Consider the following 23,396-nt stretch of genomic DNA (forward strand, 5'->3'; position numbering starts at 1 on the left):
AAAGGTTTTTTAGACATCTGAAAGGATTTTAAACAAACATCATAATCAAGTATTCATTGTTTTTTTTTTAAATGACATCATCATTAACCACCTCTGATTGGTTCCTCAAAATAAGTTAGGAGAATCCCATCCCATTTTTCCCCCCAACCGTCTCCTGGTTATATTGGGATACAAACAATGAGGTAAAATACCCCACATAGAAGCAGTAAACCCAAACAGGTAAATTATAAGATTAAATAAACTAACCAAAGTCGGATTTCCGCATTTTTAATTGCAGTCTCTCATTTCCGACTTAAATTTAATTAGCTTCAACAGCTCATCAGTTCCAACTAATTCTTCCACTTAAATCACTTTCATGTCATGAATATGGATAATCCCCCTTCAGTTTGCTACGCGTTCAGCAAATCAGCAATTCAACACGTCATTAATTAAACATGAGAGAGTGCGGTTGGATAATGTGCATGTCATTAACTCCGCTTCCTCTTTTGTTCCAGCGCGGATTTACACCACGTCGGTGACGACCGGAGACATGCAGGGTAAGCCAGCGTGAAATGGCACACGGCAGAAACATTTTGTTTTGTTCTCTAAACGCCTCCCACTGTAGCAGTAGTGTGGAAGCGTGGTGCACTCTGGGAGTCAAACCTCATAAAAAGGCAGTTCTGGACGTCTCCATGTTTAATGAAGGCAAGAGAGATTTAGAAGATGAAAATTATCATGTCATCTTGAACTTCAAGTTGGTTAGATTTTCTCTGGGACTTTGTTAGGAAGTCATGAATCATTAATAAATCACCAGCAGCAGATAACACTGACCGTCTTTTGCCAATTATTCGGTCTGCAAGAGAGAACAATACTTTCAGTAGATAAAAGGAACGTTGAACAAAATGGCATAAGAAGCTCAGTTCTGTCCCTCTGTGCTTTTAGCACGTCTAATGATCATGCTGAACTTGGAAATGTGTGCAGCCTTCAGGAAATTAAGTGAGGGAAGGAGCTGCATTGTGTCGAACATACATTTACATATTGTTGATTTTGTAATGCTAAGAGATGCATGAAGCTGAACTACAATGTATTGTCTTTGTTTTATGATAAAAGACATGAAAACTGACCAAGATATCTGGAAATTTCAGTCTGCAAATGTGTAGAAATTTTAAGTGAAAAACGTATTAAAATCCTGTCTTGTTTAGCGTCGTTTCCCATTTTAGAAAAAAAATTAACTGAAAAAAATTGAATTTTGATCAGTGCCAGAAAAATTGTATACTGAACCAAGGAATTGAATAGAGAAACAAAGGTTAAAGAAAGTGAGAAGGTGCTCAACAATGCCATCTTCTAAGATTATATTTTCCAAGAATAAATCTTTATCTATTGTTCAAAAACATATAACCAGAAAGGGTATTTTAAAAAAATATGAAGCTAAAAATAATTAAAAACTAAATTTCAATGCTGGTTTGGAATGGTGTTCCTGCAAAACATCTTAAAATGCAAGCGTATAGCTCCTTATCAGACAGCCAGCAACCACGTTTTGATTTCTAAAGCCAGTTGATAGCTACAAATCGGTTTAAATTAAAGGTAATCCTGGTTTCTAAATCACCTTCTTGTTTCTCGCAGTTCTGGTGCGGTTTGTGGCGATGACTCTGCTCAACTTCTGGGTGCTGCTCACTGTGATCTATTACCAACGAAGAAGAAGCAGCAGCTCCAAGAAAGATGACTAATCTAGTGGTTTCTTCTTCAACGCTTACTGGGTCACCACAGGCACAAGAAATACGGAAACAATCTAAGGGTAACCGTTACTACTGTTAAAAAGAAAGTACACCCCGTTTCATTTCTAGTTTTTACTTAAGAGGATTTCATAAATGTTCTGAAATTTTTTTTAAGGTACTAAAGTAGTTTAAACGTAATCTTGAATGTAAAAAAACAAAAACAAAAAACAGATGCGACTGTTGGTGTCTTTAATCCTCACAGCTTACTGTAAAAAATGTGTTTGACTAAAGTTTACCTGCAGGAGGTCGCTGAGTTACTTTGAATTGATCAGAGAAACAAACAGTATCAGAAATACAATGTGCTTAAACAGGCAAGCTTTAAAAACCCCCCAAGAAAACTTAGACATAAAATGCTAATTAATTGTAGGTTTGATTTGTCAGTAACTCATGAAAGTATATCTGAGCTCACTTTTGAATAATTTTACAACCTAATCAATTACAGATCTTTATTATTATTATTTATATAAAGAATTGAAAGAGGGTGTATTTTTTTTTAAATAATTATGTTTTACCAAACATTCCAATAACAATGCTTTGTCCCAGTATTTTTTAGTACATTTCTCCTGAATCTACTTTTATTTTTTTTAAATTCCATTTTTAAACATTAGTGAGGATTTTTCTGTCAAAGATGATGACAGTTTGCAAATATCCAAAATCTTCCAACTCGGGATGATAAATACTGTGTTTTTAATAACTTTTGTACTTTGTGAAGTTTTTTCTGTAACGCCTAAATAAACCAAAACATTTGACAAACATTTTTATATTGTGATTTCACTGAAATTCTTTAAAGCGTTTATTTTTTTTTTTTTTTGACATTTAAAAAACATGTGAAACCAAAGGGCACATCCATGTCTTTATTTCTATAAGAAGTTAATATAATCATCATCATTCTAGCTGTTTGGTAGCAAACATGCAATCTGGATGTAAAGGCCCTTAAATACAAAGTGGACAAGGCTGTATAAATAATATAATGTGCACAGTATGGCATGTAAAATATATACTGTAGATATTTATATGTATAAAACATGCTTCGTGGTTAAAGGAGAGCTGTTGGAACACAAAACACAAAATTCCACAAAACACACACAGTTTGCTCTCCAGGCGCCTGTACGAGCCACATTCACACGACGACGTGTCCAAACTTGGGAGTTCGGTCACTCTTGACACCAAAACATCGGAACAAACCTTCAGTGGACTAAGTGCTGCTCAGGACGAGGTTTTGCATACCTTCATCGTCACCGCTGCTTTCAAAAAACAACCTGGAAGGGGTGACGGCGCGTGAGAAACATGCAAGTTCACTCCAAAGCAGCTGGCGGTAAAATAAAAAGCTTCAGTCAAGTATATTTGGTAATACGATGCCTGGGTGCCGCCTCTGGTGGAGCACCACCTCTACCTTCAAACGCAAACAAAAGGAGGAAAATATGATCGGTGCATTTAGGTAAACATTATCCCTCGGGTCGGACAGTGCAGGTTTGTTCCTTTTAATGCCTTCAGAGCAGGATGCTGCTCACGTTGTAACGTCTACTGCAGACAAAACGAGTGTTTCAGTGACAGAAATCATAATAAGTCTGAGGCGACCAGAGAATCATTTACTGCAAAATAAGGATTCACTGCGTTCCCCTACTCTGTGACTTTACGTGAACTAACAGCTTGTTGTACCTTAATCGGATCCTGTGACTCACCTGAAACCAGAGCTGTGGAAAGCTAAAAGCTACAATCATTGTGTTGAGAGAACAAGTCATTTGGGAGGGAAAAAAAACAAAAAACTACTGAATCAACCAAGTGTCGTGTTCCCCTTAAAACTCTTCGAACTGTTCACAGTTTCTTTTAGCAGAATGTCTCATTTTTGGCCACTAGAACCTCCAAAGGTGATGTGCAGGAGTTTCCTGCATGTCCCCTCCATTAGACTGTTTCCTGGTGAGAATCATTGAGGTAATTGAATCCCCATCCATCCATGCAGCCTCTCCAAAGAGCTCTTCTGCTTCCTCTGGAAACAGAAGGAGCTACTCCAGAAGCACGACAGACTTTGTTCACAAGCCAACCAGCTCGCAGAAAAGAGCGCAGTCAAGCTCGGTAGCTGTGAAGTGGCTGAAAGGAGCTGAGCGACAAGGAGAGTGGAGAGATTTTCCTCCCAGGATGAAGCAGGAGGCGAATTGACATGGAGTTCCAGATCTGCAGATGGAGCTTCGAAGGAAACACCGCCCCAGAGACCCATCCAGCAGGGTTAACTGGAGGCAAAGAGACAGATGGACAAAAAGTTAAGTGCTGCAAAAACATACGCTAATTTCAACAATAAGGATTTAAGAAGAAGAACTGAAGGCACAAGTTTGAATTTATTGCTTTTTATGCACAACTCTGAACATTTGATAACTCTTTTAGCAGAATTGATTAAAGCTAGTTGGTTTTCTTTCAGAGTCTGAAGATTGCCAAAATGTATTGTTCGCCTGCCTCTTCCAAGCTAAATCTGGTTCTGATGTTTATTTGAGAACATTCTGAAGACAAAAATCCACAATATATTGAAATCTGTGCTCCCAAGTCTTGCTTTAAAAATCTTTACAGTTGTATGAAGGTAAATCGTTTCAAATAGGAACCAAATGGTTCAAATACATCGTTAAAAGTCCAAAGTGAATACAGCATCCAGACCTTCAAGGCATATTTAAGCGTCTGTTGTGTTGCGTTAATGATGCAAGTATTTATTTTAAGGAACAAACTCTCCCAGAGATTCTACATACAGCTCGGGAAAAATTAAGAGACCACTTAAAATTATCAGTTTCCCTGATTTTACTTTTTATAGGCATATGATAGAGTAGAATGAATATTGTTTTTATATTCTATGAACTACTGACAACACGACATCTCCGAATTTCCAAGCAAAAATTTTGTATTTATTTGCAGAAAATGAGAGTGCTTTCAGACCTCAAATAATGCAAAGAAAACAAGTTTATATTCATTTAGAAACAATAATACTAATGTTTTAACTCGGGAGGAATTCAGAAATCAATATTTGGTAGAATAACCATGAGGTTTTCAATGGGGTTCAGTGCAGTGCTCTCTTAATTTTTTCCAGAGCTGTATATTAGAAGACAGAAAGTCATAAACAATCCAGTGACAAGACACCCAGTGACATTGATCCTATCAGGTAAATAATTTCCCAAACACCACAGAGGAAATTGAACCATGTGTATTCACCCCCTGCATGTGGCCCGACAGCACCGCTGAGTGACAACAAGACAGACACGTACACAAACGCATCCAGGAACTCGGTCGTTTACACGGAGAACAAGATCAGAGGAGGACTCAGCTGTACCAAGTGCTGCAGGAGTCGACTTGCTTCGTTTTTAACCCATTTGATCTGCGGCTCATGTCATAGGAGCTGAAACATGTTTTTGATCAACAACAAATGTTAGCCCATCAAATTTAGCAAGAAATAACAGAGTACAAATCAGACCAAAAGAGTCCAGAGAAAATAAACTAGGGAGACAGAAATTTAACAAAATACAAGAAGCTAGGGTAGCTAGCTATTTCACAAAAAAACCTACAAGAAAACAGATAGCTAGGTGTATAAAACCTGAAATAGAAAACACAGCAATTACATTAAATACATGGTCCTTCAGACTGAGGACTGACAAGAGATCTAAAGAATAAAAAAAAAAAAAAAAAAAGCACAGCTTCTGCAAGAAAATCCTCCAGACTCATTTACAGCCGTGAATGTTGGTATCCAGTGTCCAGATTGAAAAAAAAAAAAAAACTTTCAATCTGGACACTTTTGTTTGTGGCCAAATTGAAGTAAAATTAATGTAAATAGTTGACTAAATAATCTGGGGTAATTAAATACACTAATCAGTGTTCAGTGGTTCTATAAAAGATCAAACCAAATTCAGTCTATAAGTTAGATTTTTCACTCTGACAGCATAGCGTAACATCTTGAATGTGGACAATTCAAATGTGCCCAATTCTAATATTCACTTAAATTTATCCTTTTTCTGTGGAGAAACTTTTAATAAGTCACTCAAAATCTTGCCGTTTTCATAGGGCATGAATACATGTTCTCCTAGCCACTTTTAAAATGGGAAAAACAAGAGAACATACCATTCAAGGAAAGTAGGTGAATGTTATTCTGCATGAATCAGGAAATGATGATAATAAAATAGCATATTAATGAACTCAGAGTAATAATTTAATTTAGAAGAACTGAGACAAACAAGGCTGCACGGTGACCTAGTTCCATCATCCTACGCAGAGTGCGGACGAGTGACATGAAAAAACAAATCTCACTGCAAAAGAACCGAGTGGAGCACTGGAATCATCTGATCTGAGATACAGCTTTTGGAAAACGCTTTCCTGGTGGGTCTGCTGTGAAAGCAAAGAATGAATATATAGAAAAGTCCCCCATGCTTATTGCTAAGCCAGGTGGAGGATCAGTGATGCTGTGTGTCTGGTTCTCTTCCTATGGCTCTGGGCAGAGTACATAACATCATCACAACCTCTTTGAAATATCTGGAGAAGTTGAAAATGCAGTTTAACTCTGACAGTAAATTGAAAGTAGGGACGTGTCCAAATGCAGGGGCTGCACCGTCTGACGGTCGCCTACAATAATGCAACTAAGGCTGACAAAGGCAGCTTTTAGATGCATTTCTGTTCCAACACACCTGATTTAAATGACTAGTTCGTTACCAGAGCTCTACTAAACTTTCTGGCGCTGAAGAGTTGATCAAACCATTTGATCCAGGTGTGTTGGACAAGAATACATGGAAAAGTTGTAGCCCAGTAGCTCTGGAAGACTGGAGTTGGATATCCCTGCAATATCTTTAAATGCAGCCACTGCACTGCAAACACAGCAAAACACACCCACACACACACACAGAGAAACACAGTGTTACCATCATCAGAAATGTATGGAGAAACAATCCTCATCAATATCATCCAACGCCCAGAGCCAGTCCTGAAGACTGAACTCCTCCAGTCTGAAAGGGGGACATCAGTTTCTATCATTACCTTTAATATGATGACGTGTAAGAATGCTGTCATGCAGTGGGCGATCCCAGCCGTGCATCGAACAAACATGAACACAGAATCTTCAAGGTTATGTTTTTCACTAAGTTAATGGAAGCAATTAAAAAAAACAAAAAAAAACTACTATATTTCATCCTTGGACACTTTCTTGAACTAAAAGAAGAAACCTTTGATTTCATACCTGCTTTTGCTGGTGGGGAGCGGTCGGCTCGGCCTCCTCATGGACTGGCTGGACTGGACCCTCATGGAGGTGCGTGGCGAGGAGCGACCAAATTGCTCCGGCGGCAGAGGCTTCTTGGGAATCTTCTTCACCAACCGGCTCACCCACTTCTGCTGCTCCTCTTGGGACGTGGCCAGCAGCAGCAGGTTCTTGGCCGTAGACACGTCGTAGTTCACTGGCGGTGGAAAAAGAAACTCGTTTTCATTCACCTGAACCCAAACGGGGGACGGACGGACGATTTGTTCAGTAAAACTATGCAGAAAAGCTTAACACCTTTGCAGGGAGCGATGATCTCCTCCTTCTTGTCCATGTGGTCCTTGTGGCACTTGATGTGGCAGCGCCGGCACTCCAGAGCCGGCGGCGGCTTGAACATGTTCCACAGCGGCTTGGTGCACGCCTCGCAGTTGGTGGGGAAGTGGTAGAGCGTGGGGATGAACTCGTGGCCTTTGTGGCAGATGTAGCTGGACTTCTCGCCGATGGGAAGCGGCTCCACGGGAAACTCCGGCTCCTTTTTGCTCTCGCCTTCGTTGGCATACAGGATCTAGTGGGGACCACAGATGCTGGTTGGCCATTTCCATCCTTTGAAACCACTCAGAAGTTCAAATGGACACATAGTAAAGCAGAGGGAGAACACACCTGGAATATCCTGGGAATCTCCTTGGCTTCAGCGCGGTACACATCCGTCTGAGTGACGGGCCTCACGTGGAAAAGTTTGCTGCAAAGTGGAAATAAACGTTAATTTCTATCTGAAATTAACCTTTATTAACGTTAATAAACGGTTATTTATTAACGTTAATAAATAAACGTAGCCGGGGCTATCGTCAAAAGCCCCGGCGTTAAACTCACTCAATATCGAGAACCATGCAGGGGATGGACTGCTCTCTGTCGTGTTCACTGTTGTAGAAGAGAATCTTCTTACTGCTCACGACAACGTACTGCAACAACAAAATGAACATAAATAACAGCTAAAATCAGGCAGATGCTCTATGGCAGAGCAAATATGGTTCATTCAGACCTTTTTCTCCCATCCAAACTTCTTGGTGTTGTTTCTGACGGGAAGAGAGAGCCAGCCCTCAAGTCTCGACTCTGAGAAAAACAATAACAAATGTTATATATTCAGTTCAGAAACAACACTGGAAAAGGATCCCTTTGGTTCCACGTAACCATGAACTGTCAAATTCAAAACTGGTCAAATAATGTACAGAGCAAGAAAACATCAGTTACCAGAAAATATAAAAAAAGCATTTCCTGAAAGAAAGTGGGGTTAGAAGTTAAGACGAAAACTGAATTTTAGAAAACGTAAAGCTTGTACAACAATGAGGAGCACGTGCATCACTGTCTGAAGCCTGATGAATCCAACCACTGATTCAACATCAGGTCATAGAGGGCTGAGGTGTTGCCAGACCAGAATAACCTTGATGGGCTTTGGGTCTCCGTTTTAGTGGCAGACAAACTCTAAAATAAGGCATCTTGACCAGAAGAACCAGATATAGAAGAAGCTTATTTCAGCCGCTAGAATCCAGGTTGTTTTCTATCCCACAACCATCAGTGAGAATCAGGAATATGAATAGAGCACTAAATTGAAGCTTTTTACCTCGACTCTTCAAAATTCAAATCCCATCCGAGTCCCCCAAAAAGCAGTTTTCTAATCTCATTTGATAAATATGCAACAAAGCACATAAAAATGCCTTCTTTTGTGGTTTTATTTTTAATAAAGCTCTGCAGCTCTGTCCACAAAGGCTGCATCCTTACCTGCGTAAGCGTCATCAGCGTCAACGTCTGGCCCGCTGCTGACGCTGGCAGAGTCCATGGACTGAACGCTAAGCGACTGCAGCAGATTCCTCAACTGCTCGATGTCGCTGTCTTTGCTGTCCAGAGCCATCTGCAGCTCAATGCGCATCTGACTCTCTTCTGCCAGTTGCTGCACACAAGAAAACATGTGTGAAGCCGAAAGGCTGCAGCAGGAGCAATGAGGGGGAAAGCGGCACTTACTGCTTGCGTCTCGTTGATCTCCTTCTGGTATTTGATCATGGTGCTGTTGAGCTTTTCCTTCTCTGACCTCAGCTCCAGCTGCAGCTTCCTGTTCTCCTTCTCCTTTCGCCGCATGTCTGTGTCGTTTCCACGCCGGCTGCCTCCCCCGCGGACTTCCTTCCTGTTCATGATCTCCGCCAGTTTATTGACGGCCTGCAGGGGCGGGAGGGGTTACACGAGGTCAGCTCCTCACAGAGGCAGGGGGAGCCGAGGGGACGACCGCGAGGAGCAGCAAACACCGACCTGAGTTTTCAGAGTGCGCTCTGACTGCAGCTGCTTCTCAAACGACTGCTTCATCTGGTTGATCTGCTGCTCCCAATCCTTGGACTTGTCCGACTCTGAAGGATCAAGAAGAAAAAAGTGAGCAGCGATGCGTGCCATACTTGTTCTGATGTTATAAAGTTCTGCGTTTATCGACCTTCAAGTGCTTCCTTCAGTTTGTTGTTCAGTTCCTCCTTTTCGTTGGCCAGATTGGCAACGTCGCTGGTCAGAGTCCTGTTGGCCTCCTCCAGCTGCACACAGGAGGAAACACACTCAGAGCCGTTCTGTAGGTTTAAAACCGGGAGGCGGATGTTTCTGGGACCCACCGAGCCGATGGTGATGTCCTTCTCAGCCAGCTCCTGGCGGTGCCGAGCCATCATCTCCTTCAGCTCCAGCTCCTTCATTATCTTCTCCTTCTCCAGATCAGAGTACTGCTCCTCAGCGATGGAGCGGGCCAGCTGCTCCGAGTCCGCCTTCGTCAGAGTGATCTCCAGCTGTGCCGCCAACGAGTCCCTGGAAGAGATTGAGAAAATTAAACTCAAATCTGCACACTTGAGGGTGAATGGAGGAGTTTTATTTTGGATCTCCAATCAGCAGAATCACCTCTCCTCCTGCAGCTCCTGCAGAGACTGCTGCACCTCCTTGTAGAGTTTAGTTTTCTCCTCACATTCCTCCTTTAGTTCCCGAACCTGAGTCTTGTAAAGAGTCTGGAAAAGAGGCATGCCCAAAACGCAGAATTATGAAAACATGACCAGTAAATGAAGATGCACCAAAAACACTGTCTGGTGACACGAGGTGATCACAGGAAGCACAGAGGTTTAAGTTACTTAGAAAAAAATGTATTCGCTATGACACATCCTGTCAAGACTGCAAGAAAGGGAGGAAGAGAGAGAGTCAGAGAGCTAAACCTGACTGGATAACAAGAAGGCAAAACAGACTACAACATTCTTTTGACCAGCTAAAGGTCAAAAGTTTTCACATTCAGAAGCTCACTGAGGATTTCTGAAAAAGAAGGAAAGATAAATTGACCAACAAATGGATACAACTTTTATCCATTTTAAACAATAAGTTTAGGAACAAAGTCTGTAGAACAAAAACATCTTTCTTGAATCAAATTCCAGACTGCATAGTAACTCTCTAGTGCACCATAACGTTTGACTCAATTTTGCTCTTCGAAGAATCCTCTCTTAATTTAACAGAGAGGGTTTTATGCAATAAAAACAGATAAACACGCATCATTTGGCCACAAACTCACAGAAAAATACTGCTCAGCCTCCAGCTGGTCCTGTAATTCCTTCATTTGTCCATCTGTGTCCTGTCTTTCTCTGCAGGTGGAAAATCAAACCAAATTACTGACACTGAAGATTGTGACGGCTCGGAGTAAAAAGTAGAGCCGATGAACTGACTTGCGCAGCTCCTGGTTCTGTTTCTCCAGGCTGCGTTTTATATCCAGCAGGTGGTTGGTTTCCTGCTTCAGCTGCTTCTCCGAGGTTCTCAGGACGTTCAGCTGCTGGTTCTGGGCCTTCAGGTCGTTCACAGTCAAGTTACGCTTCTGGGTCTCCTGCTCGATCTTAAGCGTCAAGTTCTTCACCTGAACGAAACACGGGCTGCTCTTACGGACAGTACTTTTAAAACCATGACATTTTACCCCCGACAGGTTCAAACTGGGGTTGTTTTCCGATCCAGACGCTCACCTCCTCTGTGAGTCGGTCCTTGTGTCTGCGCAGCTCGTCCAGTTTCTGTAAAGCCTGTTTGTAATCGCAGTCCATCATGCTGCTGTGTTTCTCCAGCTCCAGGATTCGGTTCTCCAGCCGCAGCTTGGCCGCTCGCTCCTCCGCCAGCTTCTGCTCCAGTTCTGCAGAGAAACGTCCAGGAGTGCTTTTCAGTTTTCCGGAAATTAATCTTTGGCTGCAAAAATAATTCAAACTAATAAAGTAGAGCTAATATGGTACAGTGGAGAGGACGATTTAATTACAATGCCAGAACACAAAATCTTACAAAGTATTTTTGATCTAGTTTCTGGGGCAAATGTCTTAGTACACTTGAAATAAGACAAAACTAACTTCCCAGTAAATTTTCAGCACAATATATGAACTTGTTATAAATTAATAATTCCTTAATATTGATGAAATAGTAATGGATATACATGAAATAATATGCAGGTGAAACACAACATTTAGCCTAGTTCTAGTTCCATTGGCCGATTATTTCACTGTACAAAGAAACTACACCAAAACTACTTAGTAAGGTTTCATGTTTTTGCAGTGTAATCTATTTTTATTTATTTATTTATTTTTATTAAATATTGAAAGAAATTCGTCTGCAAATTTCAAACTGTATTTTTTTATTCTGCCCTGAATCCCAGTTATGGATTCTTGCCCAGAATTTCATTTTTGCTTACGTTGTATTAGATTTCCATCTTTACTTGCACTTAATTTCATCCAACTTTCTCTTTTGTTGGACCGTGTTGCAAATAAAGATCAAGTATCTCGGAATCATAAATCTGCCTTTTCTGAAACAGCTTGGTTTGATCTGATTTGAGCGTCCAGGAAAAAGCCTCAAGCGTTGCTTTAAGATCCGACTGACCGTGTAAAGCAGACCTTACCCTTCATGGACTCGGACTTGGCGCCCTCGATGGTCACTTTAATCTTGCTCTTGTCTGCCAGCAGACCTCTGGTGGCTTTATGCGAGGCCTCCTCCTGCTCCAGCTCTTGCTGCAGAACCTTTAGTTTGTAGGTCAGCTCTATCTCTTTGTTGCTCATCTCCTGCACAAAGAAAAACAGGCAGAAGGCGTTCTGATTTGAAAGGAGACACAAACCACAAAACGGCAACAGGAAAATATATCCGTCTGACAGAAAAGCGAGCAGAAAGACGCGGCGACTCCAACAAAACAGATTTACAGAGGGAAACGCAAAAGCAAAAACTTTCTAAGACTTTGTAATGCTCATATTTAAAGTAGTGGAGAGATGAATTTTGTATACCTTCTCCTGGTCAGTGTATTTCTCCTGAAGCTGCCTCTTCTCAGTCTCAGCTTTGGCCAGAGCCTGTCTCTGCTGGCGAGCTTCTTCCTCCAGCCCAGAAATACGTCCTGCAACGTGCAAAATAAACTGTCAGAGGGCACTATTTCACCGAAAAACCATCTGAAAATTATAGAAAAGGCACCCAAAGTCCTTCACAAAACCTGAAGTACGGCATCCAGATAAATACTAAGTGTTGCTGCACTGCCAAATTCATGGGGGAACAATAAGTATGGAAGTCTACCAGCAGCCTTTCAGGAAGTGCTGCGTTTGTGTTTCCCCTACCCATCAGGTCAGTGATGGTCTCTGAGCCTTGGCTGTGCTCCCGCCTCTCTGACTCCAGCGCCGCCTGCAGGCTGATGCACTCCTTCTCCAGGCTCAGCTTGCTGCGCTCCAGCAGGCAGCATTTATCCTGCAGCTCGCGCACGTTGGCCTCCAGCTGCTGCAGCTGCTTGCTGCTCTCCGTCTGAGCTTTGCGGAGCCTCGTCGCCGCTTCTGTCTCGGCCCGCAGCAGCGTGTTGGCTTCTTCCAGCTGCGAAATCATCCGTTACGAGGTTTTAACGAGTGAAAAGAGAACGGGCAAATAAACCGAAAGACGTCAGCGTCAGCTTTTACCAAATGTTTAAAATCTGGTGAAAAAAAAGTATTCATTTAATTTACCGTCACCCTAATTTATATAATATGTAGCTTAGGGATGTTTTGAGAGCGCACAAAACTTTCAGCAGAAAATAATTGAGTAAAGTCGCTCTTTTTAAAATGTCAACTCCTTAGTCATTTTTTTCTTAGGTTGTGAGAACAGAGCCAGCAGGAATTAAAGACTTTTCCTTATCATAAACAAAAAATAAACATTAAAACCTAATATAATCGTGGTCAAGAGCCACAAATAATGGATGAAGCATGTATATTGTTATATAATAACTTTGTAAACAAACATTTTGAACTATAAGTCAACACATTTTCATGTTTCAATTTCGTTTTTTTAAAGGGATTAATATAATTCCTTCATATTTTACAACCAGAAGCGGCACTTTAAAAATGTTCACGTCAATTATTTTTATAAATGTCTCCTGAAGGTTCCCTGATCTTCTGAGGACTTTGGTGTTGTCCGCACGGAACTATTTTTATCTCTAATTATTTCCACATCTGCTGAGTTTGTAAAACGGCGACTGCACCCAACAAATAGATGTGGATCGTTCCCATCTGCTCGATTTAATGGACATGTTTGAATCTGCTTTCATTTAACTGAATATGTGTGGTGAATGTGGTGCAAAAGTAAGCTGCAGAAAGCATATGCAAATTATGCCAAAAAAATACCCCACTGGATAATTACATTGCTTTGTGAATTTGCATGTTTTAAAATGCTACTTTATTAACTGTGGACGAGTTGGAGAATTATTTGAAAACAACGTAGATGCTCTGTTGGATCTCATTAGCAGCAGGTTGTTTTTGGCTGGAGAGAAAATAACTTTGACCTACAGGTGCTCCAGAATGAAATGGTCAGAAGATGAAGAATGGACCCAATGTGGAATGAATGCAGCTGAGAAAGCATGTAGTTTACAGCTTTGGTTTTAAAGGTTGTATCAATGTGGAAGTGCATTCATGTCTTCCTGCTATTTTATTACACTTGAGGCGAGTCTGGATGCTCACAAAGCATTCTCAGTGATCTTGTAGCAGATTTCTTCAAACGACAGTTTTAAGCTTTAAACAGATGTTTCTGCAAGGAAAATTGTTGCATCGATCAAGTATATATCTAAATATGTGTAGCAAAAATTATAGTAAGTCTGCAAAGATGCTTGCCAGCTTCACCATGCTAAAAGAAGATTACAAAAGTAAATTAATAAAGTTGGGGGGAAAAAAACCTGTTTCTGCAGGTGAAGGTTCTTCTCGTTGGAAATATGCGAGTTTTGATTTCTTTTCTTCATGTCGTCCAGCTGGTCTCGAAGGCTGTTGACTGCACAAAAACAAAAGTGAAGCAGGGATAAGTTAAGCTGCAGTCATCAGTGCAAAAACTGTAAATATGCAAACCAGAAAAAGACACAAAACAAAAGGGGTCTTCGTGTTTTAGCGTTTAGGAAACACTTTTATAATTTGACCAGGTGGGGGCAGCGTTGCATATCTCATCTTCTGATTCATTTACATCTATCAATGGTAACGATCGCTTTGTTTTTCACTCAGCAGCAACAAGGAGCAGATTAAGGAGTGAAAACAGGAATGATTAGTATGCAAGTGATTTCATAACACTGCTGTCAGAACCCGGATCTGCAAAGAGAGTCTTGTACCTTCGTTCTCCAGGCAGCGCTTCCTGTCGGCCTCGTTCTCGGCCTTCCGGTGGCTCTCCAGACTTTTGTGCTGCAGCAGGGCCTTCTCTCGCTCCAGCTGCCTCAGATTTGATTCCAGGCTCTTTCTGCTGCTCACCTAAAAGTCAATCAGAAAAGGAAAGAAAGCTGGGATCTCTTCGATTCTGATCTAAAACATCATATAAATCCTTTGATTCCAGACACGCACCTCTTCCTCAAGTTCTTTGGTTATTTTTTCTAAGCGGACGGTTGCAGCTCTGCAGAGAAATACATGGATAAAACATGAGTCAAGGTTTCAGCAGTTTGCACACCACAGTGGCGACATATTTGCATTTGCTGATCTTGCACCTGCATTTGTTCTCTAGTTCATCTTTGACATGTTTATCTTTATTCATCTGAAGCTCCAGATGGTGAAGTTTCTTCTGAAGCGCAGCTGACTGAAAACAGAAAACATCAACAAGCGATTAGAGGAAGATCGTTTTAGAGCTTCATTTGAGCAACGCCTGGAGCCAATGTCTGTCTGGAGATGTGAACAGCAGAGAACATTTTGGAGTTTGCAAGGATGACATGCCCGCAAATACCAAACTCACCAATAACACACCTGTACACACTAAGGTTTCCCAGTTGTTGTTTTTTTTGTTTTTTTTTAAACCTGCAAACAACCTAAAAATGGTAAACTGCGACTTCCTCATCTGAAATTTAGAGCAACGTGTTGGCAAGAAAGGTACATCCTTTAATAAACTTTTTTTCTTGTCATCTTTCATCTAGAGATGTGCTACTGCACTGCGCAACTGTTGGATACCCCAAGGCTCCATCTTGGATCGAGTCCTTTTCTTGTTTCCGTTGGTGCCTATTTACAAAAAGCACAACAGCCTATTTTGCCATTTTGCTTATCATCTACAGAAATATCTGTATATTCTAGAAGAAATATTTAGATTCTTGTTAAACTGTCTTACAGATAGACCAACATGACAAGAGACAACTTCCTGAATCGCAACAAAAACAAAACAAGCGCTTAGGTGATTTAGGCTGTTGACAGTGACATTGGTCCAATAACTTAGAAAATACTTTATTTTAATCTACACTGATCAGGACTAAAACTAACTAAATAATCTCTATAATGATGTTCCTAATCCAAAAACACAAGAACATCAACTATATTTACAGCTAACAATGAGCAATAAATAAAAGTCGAAGAGGTCAGACAAAACAACTTCTAAAACTCACAACTGGAGAAATGGAGGGAAGAGGTGGGCCTTTGAGTCACCAAATCTCCATGGCAACCATTAGATACTATTTACATGCAAACTGATTGTTTGGGTGAAAAGCCAGGAACAAGCATTGTCTGCCTTACCATCACAAATCTAAAAAAGAGGAAGTAAGCTAAATGATGCAACGGCTTTGACTGGAACTGTGCTTTGATCAGATGAAGCTTTTGAGTTTGACCTTTCCTGCAAAAAAATTTAATAAAATCCACGTGTGTTTGGCATAGAGGTGGTTAACTTTATGAAGGGAAAAAAAACAGTTGATAAAGTGGATTTTTCTTCTCATGTTCGTCATTTACCTCTTGTAAAAGGCTGCATTAATGAAAGGTCAAAGCAGTCCTATTACCTGCAGAGGTACACCAATAAAACCTTCTAATAAACTGCTCATTGTAGTCATGGCTTCCTTCAAATGCCCATGTAACATTTTTACAACACCAAATGGAAATGCACTCAAACATTCGAGATAAAGGCTGCACTTTGATCCCCAGAGGACTGTCCGCTGTTTAGAGCTGCATATGTGGGATTAGAAAGCTAATCAGTAAAACCAGTCATGACTGAAATCTGTGCAGTTACTAGAGAACTCTGGGTACTGACAGGACCTCAGAAATATGAGGGAGGATAAAAGCAATGAGGTTTTTTTTTTTTTAATCCACTATTATGGATATAAAGTTTGATATGACATCCTTGACCAGTCCAGGAAAATGTATTTTAACCACAAAAAGAAAAAGTTTATTCTTTACAGTGTCTGCATTCCAGGAAATACAGGAAAACACTTTAACCCAAAGCGTCAGAGTTAAAGGGTTAAGATTTGTCTTTCTGACTCTAGTGATCTAATTTTGAGAATATTCTATTTTAACCAAGTTACACCTGTTTAATATAGTCATAATAATAAGAAAATATACTATAATTTTTGGCTTGCATTTGAATTATGTGGATCTCACAGCATCTCAAACAATAAACTAATAAATTATAAAGTATTAAATACTTATTTATGTATCAAAAATTAAAAACACCTTCTGTTCTTTTCAAGATTCTTCCATTTGTCTTGAAAAGTAAATGCAGTTTTGTTTAGTTCATCTTAAGACTTTTAGAAAACGCACATGATTTAAAATCCTTTACCACTGTTAACATCACTGTGCATTTATCAGTATTTACCTCTCCTTTGGCGTTATCGTGTGCCACTGAGGAATTGTTGGCAGAATTTAACAACCTAAAAGGGAAAAAAGAACCAAAAATCACATGTGGTTAAAGTAGGAGGCCAGTTTCTAAAACAATTAGAGACAATCAGAGAGAACGAGGAGGATTTACTGGTCCTCTTTGAAGTAGGTGAAGCCAACAAACGGTAGCTGATTTCCGACAAAAGCCTTAGGTGTGGGGAATGTTTCGACATCGCCTTTGTCGTCTTCGATCTCGTCAAAATTACTGGTGTCTATGTCGCTGCTCAGCTCCGGGACCACCGGGGCGACAGCTGGTCAGAAAAAAGGGGGTGGGGGAAAAATTAAAACTTCTGGAAACGAAAGTGAGAGGAGAGCAAAGCTTGAAACTCGTACTGTCCCTGATGGTGTCAAACGTCCACAGGTCGTTCTTGAAGAACGGGTGCCGTTTGATTTCCTCCACTCCGTTTCTGCCCAACCGTACGTCTCTAAAAAAAAAACAAAAACAAAACAAAAACATTGGTATTAGTGATGAACTTGGAATAAATTTTACATAAAAGACAAAAATTGATTGTTCCCCACCTGTCAGTCAGGAAGGCACAGATTATACTCTTGGCATCTTTGGAGATGTCCACATCGTCGGGAAAGTTTAGGGAGTTCTTGTGGTCCATGATCTTACTGTACGTTCCCACCAAAGAGTCGGCATAGAATGGAGTGTCGCCTGAAAGGCAGCAGGCGGTGATGAAACACAAACACTTTCACGTCCTTTCAAGATATGAATGAGACGATGAAAGGGGCCACTCACCCACAAGCATCTCGAAAATGAAGACGCCTACGGACCACCAGTCGCATTCCCTCCCGTAAAACCCATCTCCTCCCTGAGACTTCAGCACCTCTGGAGAGATGTAGTCCGGAGTGCCGACGGCTGTGTCGCAATGGACCATCCCCGTCTGCAGCAGCAAAAATAACCGAGTAAGATCCGCAAACTGGGAATCCAACAGCTGACATGTATTTTTGTTGTTTTGATTCTCTGTTTTTTTGTGGAAACGTTCTGATTTTAATTTTTAAGGTAGGAACAACCAACTAAAACAATGAACACAGAACGGTATTTTAAGTCCTATTTTATAATCAGTTCTATTGTTTATGATGTTACATAAATGAACACCAAATATCACTCTCTCATGAATTAGGATATTACACAGGAACAGTAAAACAAAAAAAAAAAAAACAAAAAAAAAGATTTAATACAGAAAACTTTTTGTTACAGTCTACAAAGACATGGGTGAATCTGCTGAGGGCACCAATGATTTCCTCTCCAAGGAGGACTGGCCACCAAAGGCCACTGCTAAAGAAGCTGGTTGTTGACAATGTTGCGTCCAAGTTGACACGAATATAAAGTTGAGTGGAAGGATAAATTGTGGTAAAAAAAAAAAAAAAAAAAAAGTTACCCTAATAAAAAGGGATAGTCCATGCAGAAGTGGTAAGTGAAAATACTCTATACTAACAATATTCAACAGACTGATATAAAATAAAAAATGTTTCCGAGAAATTGTATTTCTAGGGTTGTATTAATTGTGAGCCAATAATAATCAAAACTGACAGAGGTAAATGTGTGACAAATTTATACGAGTTTACGTTTTACATTGAATTACTGAAATATAGCAAATACTGAACAATTTCCCCATGTATAGAGGTGGCTTGGAATATCATCCATAAATCATCCCATCCTAAAGACAACTGTACAGTGTTTCATCTTTTCTATTCGCAATTCATACCAGAACTGCATGAGACTAATTTGCTTTTTTTATAAATTTTTTTTACTTAAAAATTGTACAAATCAAAACCGAAAACACAGAGGTTAACAATAACCGCCACAGTTAATTTCAGCTTGCATATTTGCAAAACAAAACCCACTTTTGTTTTGATTTCACTGCATAATTATCCTGATGAGCTACAAAGACCTTGGACTGATGCAGCTGGAGGAACAGAAAGTGCCGTCAGTGAACTGCAACGAGCCGACTCACAGAGTCCATCTTCATGCAGGTCCCGAAGTCGGCCAGCTTCAGGTGTCCGTGTTGGTCCAGCAGCATGTTGTCCGGCTTGATGTCGCGGTGGATGAATCCCATGGAGTGGATTGAGTCCAGAGCCATCACCACCTCTGCTGCGTAGAACTTGGCCCATTTCTCGGGAACGTCGTAGGTGCTGGTGAGGTTGACCAGGTCCCCTCCTGGCATGTACTCCATCACCATGTAGAGGTAGTGCTCGTCTTGGAAGGCACAGCACAACTAAACAGGAAAATAGTCAAACAGATCCAGAAGACACTGCTGTAATCAAATCCACAAACATACGAGCTTCAGACATTCTTAGAAGGAAGTGAAAATGTTGAATATTTCACACCTGTACAACCCAGGGACTGTTTGCAAAGGCCATGATGTCTCTCTCTTCCCAGAAGAACGCCGAGTCGGAGCGCTTGATCATCTCGAACTTACTCAGCAGCTTCATGGCGTAAACTTTCCGGGACGGTTTGTGTCGGACCTGAACAATCACAATAAAAAACAATCTGAAACCAGCTGTGTGGCTTTTGTGGGCACCAGTATGAGACGATCTCGGTCATAAAGGATGGCCTTCTCTCTGGACTGCAACTTCCTCAATGTCGGATCTGACAGACAGGTTACCCAGGTTCCTCTTGAATACTGTGAGCAGTAAAGGACCTGTGGAGAGTGTCTGAGCTCCGGAGATCCCCACTGTGGCTGGTGTGTCCTGCATAACATATGATCTCAAAGGAATCGATGTGAGAGTGCAGATGAGCCGTATCATTTTGCTCCAAAAGTTGCTCGTCTCTAAAATTTGTAATGAATTTTTGTCTTTTGATTCCTCATCAGTTACTAAAGTCAAGGCTGACCTTGGGTTCACTTGCACAGTTTGGGGTTCAGTTCTGAGTCCATTTCTCTAAAACTCAACTGTCACAAATCTTTTCCAATTCCACAAACAATTGTGACAAATCTCCATGGCTCAATTTGCAACTTAACCCATATGTTTTACTCTTGTTTCCTACTTGCTCACTTATGGCAGAATTATTTGATATCATTTCAAAGATGCTTTCAATGACCATTATTCATTCCCCACATGTTGCTGTAATTGGACTTCCGCTTTACCTCGAAACAATTAGACATTTTAGCGTTAATTTTCTTACTGGCAAGACGCCGTCTGCTCCTTCGCTGGAAGTCAATTAAAGCTCCTTCCAGCACTCAGTGGCTCAATTACACAAAGACTTTTCTGAAGTTGGAGAACATTCGATATCCACTGAAAGATAGCTGATCGGTTTAATAACATGCGACATCCCTTCCTCCTGACATTCTTCCTCTTCCTTCATTCCCTGCTCCCTCATTGATAAACACTCCACACCCTCTTACTATTTTTTATTCACCAATATGAGTAGCTAAATAACTTTTTATTCAATTACTACACATAAGTAATTATTTGTTATTCATATTTTAATTGCGTACATTGTTTTTTCCACTTGATTACATTTTTGAGGTCCAAAGCAGAAAAGTAAGTGTTATAGGAGGTGGTTTGTTGTGAAATCCTCAGATTATCCAGAGATGAAATGGAAAGTGATGATGGATTAAAGATTCTCTTAAACTTTGGCTTCCTACACCGTCTTCATTTAAATTTGCGTTTTATTTAAATGCTGCAGAATGTAAAGCACGATAGACAGAATTCAAGCTTTTGTCTATTTCAGTAGGTTGACATTTCTAAAGGAATATTAATTAGTGTCATGTAATATTCTAACTCACTAACAAACAGAATTTTGAGTTTTCATTCAATACAAGCCACAATGAAGGCACGTTGTGGTCATCATCACTGCTTAGAGAGCAGTTTATGGTAATATAAAGCTATTCATGTCTTCAGCAGATCAATACTCACCAACTGGACTTCACCAAACGCCCCTCGCCCGATGATTTTAACTTTTTCAAAGTCTTCAGACTTCATCTGAAGATTTCGAAGCTCCCTGATAATGTTCTCATCTGGAATAAAAATTCACAGAAGATAAAGATCAAGTCACTTTATAAAGTTTTGTTCAAGGCTTTTAATTAAGGAATTATAAAACTACTCGCATCTGTTTAAGAAGGTCTCAATGTTTTTGTTCTTTCGTAGTGCCGGGTAGTCCAAATCCAGGACCAGAGCGTTTATCGAATCCTGAAAAACATGGGAAACAATCAGACTGACCATGCAGCAGCTATTAGCAACAAGCAAACAAATATACAGCAAAGGCTGTGAAGTGTGTTTTTAAAACAGCAAGTTTTCTCTCCATTTTCCTCCTCCTGTCAGTTTTTATTAAAACCCTGGTGACTCACCACCGCTGACAGCTAGCAGCTGAGCCGTTACATAACGGAGCAGAACACATGAAGTAACATCATGCTGCAAAGTGCGAATCATGACCAACCACTTCTGTGCTCTAAATGTGTGGGAACCTTCACAACACCTGCAGGAAACCGCATCCTGATCTACAGCTGAGGTGTTGGGTGAAAGAGCCCACCCAACAACAGCCACCACTCACTCAGACTCGGCACTACCAGAATCACCTGCTGCCACTTCTGAGGGTTTATTTTTCTGCTTTCTCGCAGAAACATCTCGGCATCGGTGATAGTCTGAATGAAACTGAGCAGCTTTTCCCTGAGCACACAAACAGAGAAACACCTAACCCAAGGCTGAGACAGAGGAGGTGACTAATTCCTCCGTCTGCCTGCTTCAGTCTGTCTTTGATCAATGAGCACATTGTCTGCTCATAACCTTTTGAAAACAGTCGATTCCATGTGAGATGAGTCCCCTCAACACAGCGAGGACAGATTCCCTATTTACCACACGGCCCAGATAGCTACTGCAAACTAATTAGAAAACATCGAAAAAGCTCTTTAGCAAGAAAGTGCTCTAGTCATTATCGACTCAATCTCTCTGCTTTTTATCCCATTCTAACAAATGAGAAGAAAGAAACTTTCCTATCCAATATGGATGAGAGGGATAGGATACATGAATGAAAAGATGGATGGAGAGGTGGAAATAAAATAAATAAAAAAATAAGCACCTCATTCCCACCGTTTATGGTGTTAGGTCTACGATGCCTTGGACTCTATGAACCATTTAAGAATACATGGGATTATTAATTATTTGAAATTGCAGAACTCTTTGATTAAACTGAAGATGAGCTTTCATTGCGTCTTAAACCAGATCAATGATCCAAAAAATACGACCTAACCTACACAGAATTTCTTCTCCAGACAGCATCGAGCTGAAGATAATTGAGAAATGTTAATGAAGACGACCAATAAGTGTTGCACTGCAGCCAAAACTGATGTTTGAAGTATTTACAGCAGTCCATCAGTAACAATATTGTTTCTGAATATAACCATACACTTTTTAATCCCCCATGCATCGTAGTTTGGTGAGTTTTTATTTAAAACGTAGCTTCAGAAAAATTCAGATTTTTCTCAGTGCTTTAATTTGCTTGCCAGTCACTTTAATTAGCTTTTTATTTTTAAATTAAAAATAAAGGGAGAAAGATCCAAAAAGTATTCCTGATGTTTCTGATTCTGACTGTATTTCAGTAGTTGAAGTACAGAAACTTTGTCAGTAGTTTAAGAAAATAAATGCAGAGACAACCTTTCGCAAAATCACGGAAGGAGAAAAAGTTTATTCTATGCCACAAGGGGAACAAAGGTTTTATTATTTTCATTTTTGGAAAGTAGAATAACTGAAATGTAAAAGTAACTTCAAATCTTCAGGCATGCGCTTTAAATAGACTGGTTAGGTTGTGGTCATTATTGACTGGACAATCAGCAATCAGTAAATCACCACAGGAACTCCTATTTAGAGCAGCTGTAGTTCCAATTTTCAGTGTAAAAGCAGAAAAGCCGCACCAGCTTCAAAATGTTCAGCCTTCAGGTAAAAATCACCGAGACCGACTGAAGTTTAGTTTCTGAAAACAGCTTTTATAACTGAAGCTGGAGCTCGGGTAACATGGGGACGCTATTAAAGAAGAATGATGTTGGTCTCTAATCGGTGCATTGTGTAACAATAAGGAAGCCATCTATCAACCTCTGGCAGCTGTGCATTCCTGAACGGCTGCTGTTTAAGCGTTGAATCAAACTGGACCAAATTTGACTCTGCGCTGTGAATACTCTGGCTTTGTGGCACAACCCTCTTTAAATCTAACTCACTTCCTTTGATATGGTTTCCTCATCTTTCTCACTCCTTATCTCACTCTTCCTGCTCCCTCCATCGTTCCGTTCTCGGCTGAAGTCGGTCAGTGGTAAGCCGAGCTGAGCGCTCAGTTTCCTCATCACAGCATCACTTCCCCATTAAAGGTCTTACCTCACACAAAAC

The 23,396-nt window shown here is 40.5% G+C and overlaps 1 protein-coding gene and 1 long non-coding RNA gene across 3 annotated transcripts; one reads left to right on the top strand and one right to left on the bottom strand.

Moving 5' to 3' along the window:
- Positions 1-21: 21 nt before the first annotated feature.
- LOC106942341 (uncharacterized) lies at positions 22-2,081 on the top strand. Its single transcript, XR_001423609.1, has 2 exons — positions 22-536; positions 1,603-2,081. It is a non-coding gene; the product is annotated as an uncharacterized LOC106942341 (long non-coding RNA).
- A 513-nt stretch (positions 2,082-2,594) lies between these two features.
- On the bottom strand, positions 2,595-21,260 carry LOC106942340 (rho-associated protein kinase 2-like). 2 transcript variants are annotated; one of them, XR_001423608.1, is made up of 32 exons: positions 21,131-21,260; positions 20,940-21,040; positions 19,410-19,547; positions 19,037-19,297; positions 17,818-17,962; positions 17,595-17,733; positions 17,409-17,500; positions 17,167-17,326; positions 17,014-17,068; positions 14,942-15,030; positions 14,802-14,850; positions 14,576-14,711; positions 14,156-14,247; positions 12,582-12,828; positions 12,261-12,367; positions 11,885-12,044; positions 10,974-11,134; positions 10,686-10,870; positions 10,535-10,604; positions 9,883-9,986; positions 9,606-9,792; positions 9,437-9,530; positions 9,262-9,356; positions 8,980-9,171; positions 8,740-8,908; positions 8,003-8,073; positions 7,834-7,922; positions 7,624-7,702; positions 7,261-7,528; positions 6,949-7,162; positions 4,997-5,127; positions 2,595-3,982 (listed from the first exon to the last, which is right to left on the bottom strand). XR_001423608.1 is itself a non-coding variant. In XM_015025603.1 (31 exons), exons 1-31 carry the CDS (start codon positions 21,243-21,245, stop codon positions 3,979-3,981), a joined length of 4,068 nt encoding a protein of 1,355 aa, XP_014881089.1. In that variant the 5' UTR covers positions 21,246-21,260; the 3' UTR covers positions 2,595-3,978. The 2 variants fall into 2 exon arrangements, 1 of the variants encoding a protein (XP_014881089.1); XM_015025603.1 differs by lacking the exon at positions 4,997-5,127.
- Between the last annotated feature and the right edge of the window lie 2,136 nt (positions 21,261-23,396).

This window comes from Poecilia latipinna, unplaced genomic scaffold (assembly GCF_001443285.1).
Source record: "Poecilia latipinna isolate Pla-1442-1.1 unplaced genomic scaffold, P_latipinna-1.0 Scaffold4202, whole genome shotgun sequence".
In the NCBI taxonomy this organism is placed as follows: Eukaryota; Metazoa; Chordata; class Actinopteri; order Cyprinodontiformes; family Poeciliidae; genus Poecilia; species Poecilia latipinna.

Excerpts from the sequence above, each read along its gene's own strand:
- LOC106942340 (XM_015025603.1), bottom strand. The coding sequence starts at position 21,245 with ATGGTCAGTCTGATTGTTTCCCATGTTTTTCAGGATTCGATAAACGCT. Across the intron at positions 19,548-20,939 it reads CGTTTGGTGAAGTCCAGTTG|GTCCGACACAAACCGTCCCG; the intron begins GTGAGTATTGAT and ends GTGATTGTTCAG. Across the intron at positions 9,531-9,605 it reads AGGACATCACCATCGGCTCG|CTGGAGGAGGCCAACAGGAC; the intron begins GTGGGTCCCAGA and ends TCCTGTGTGCAG.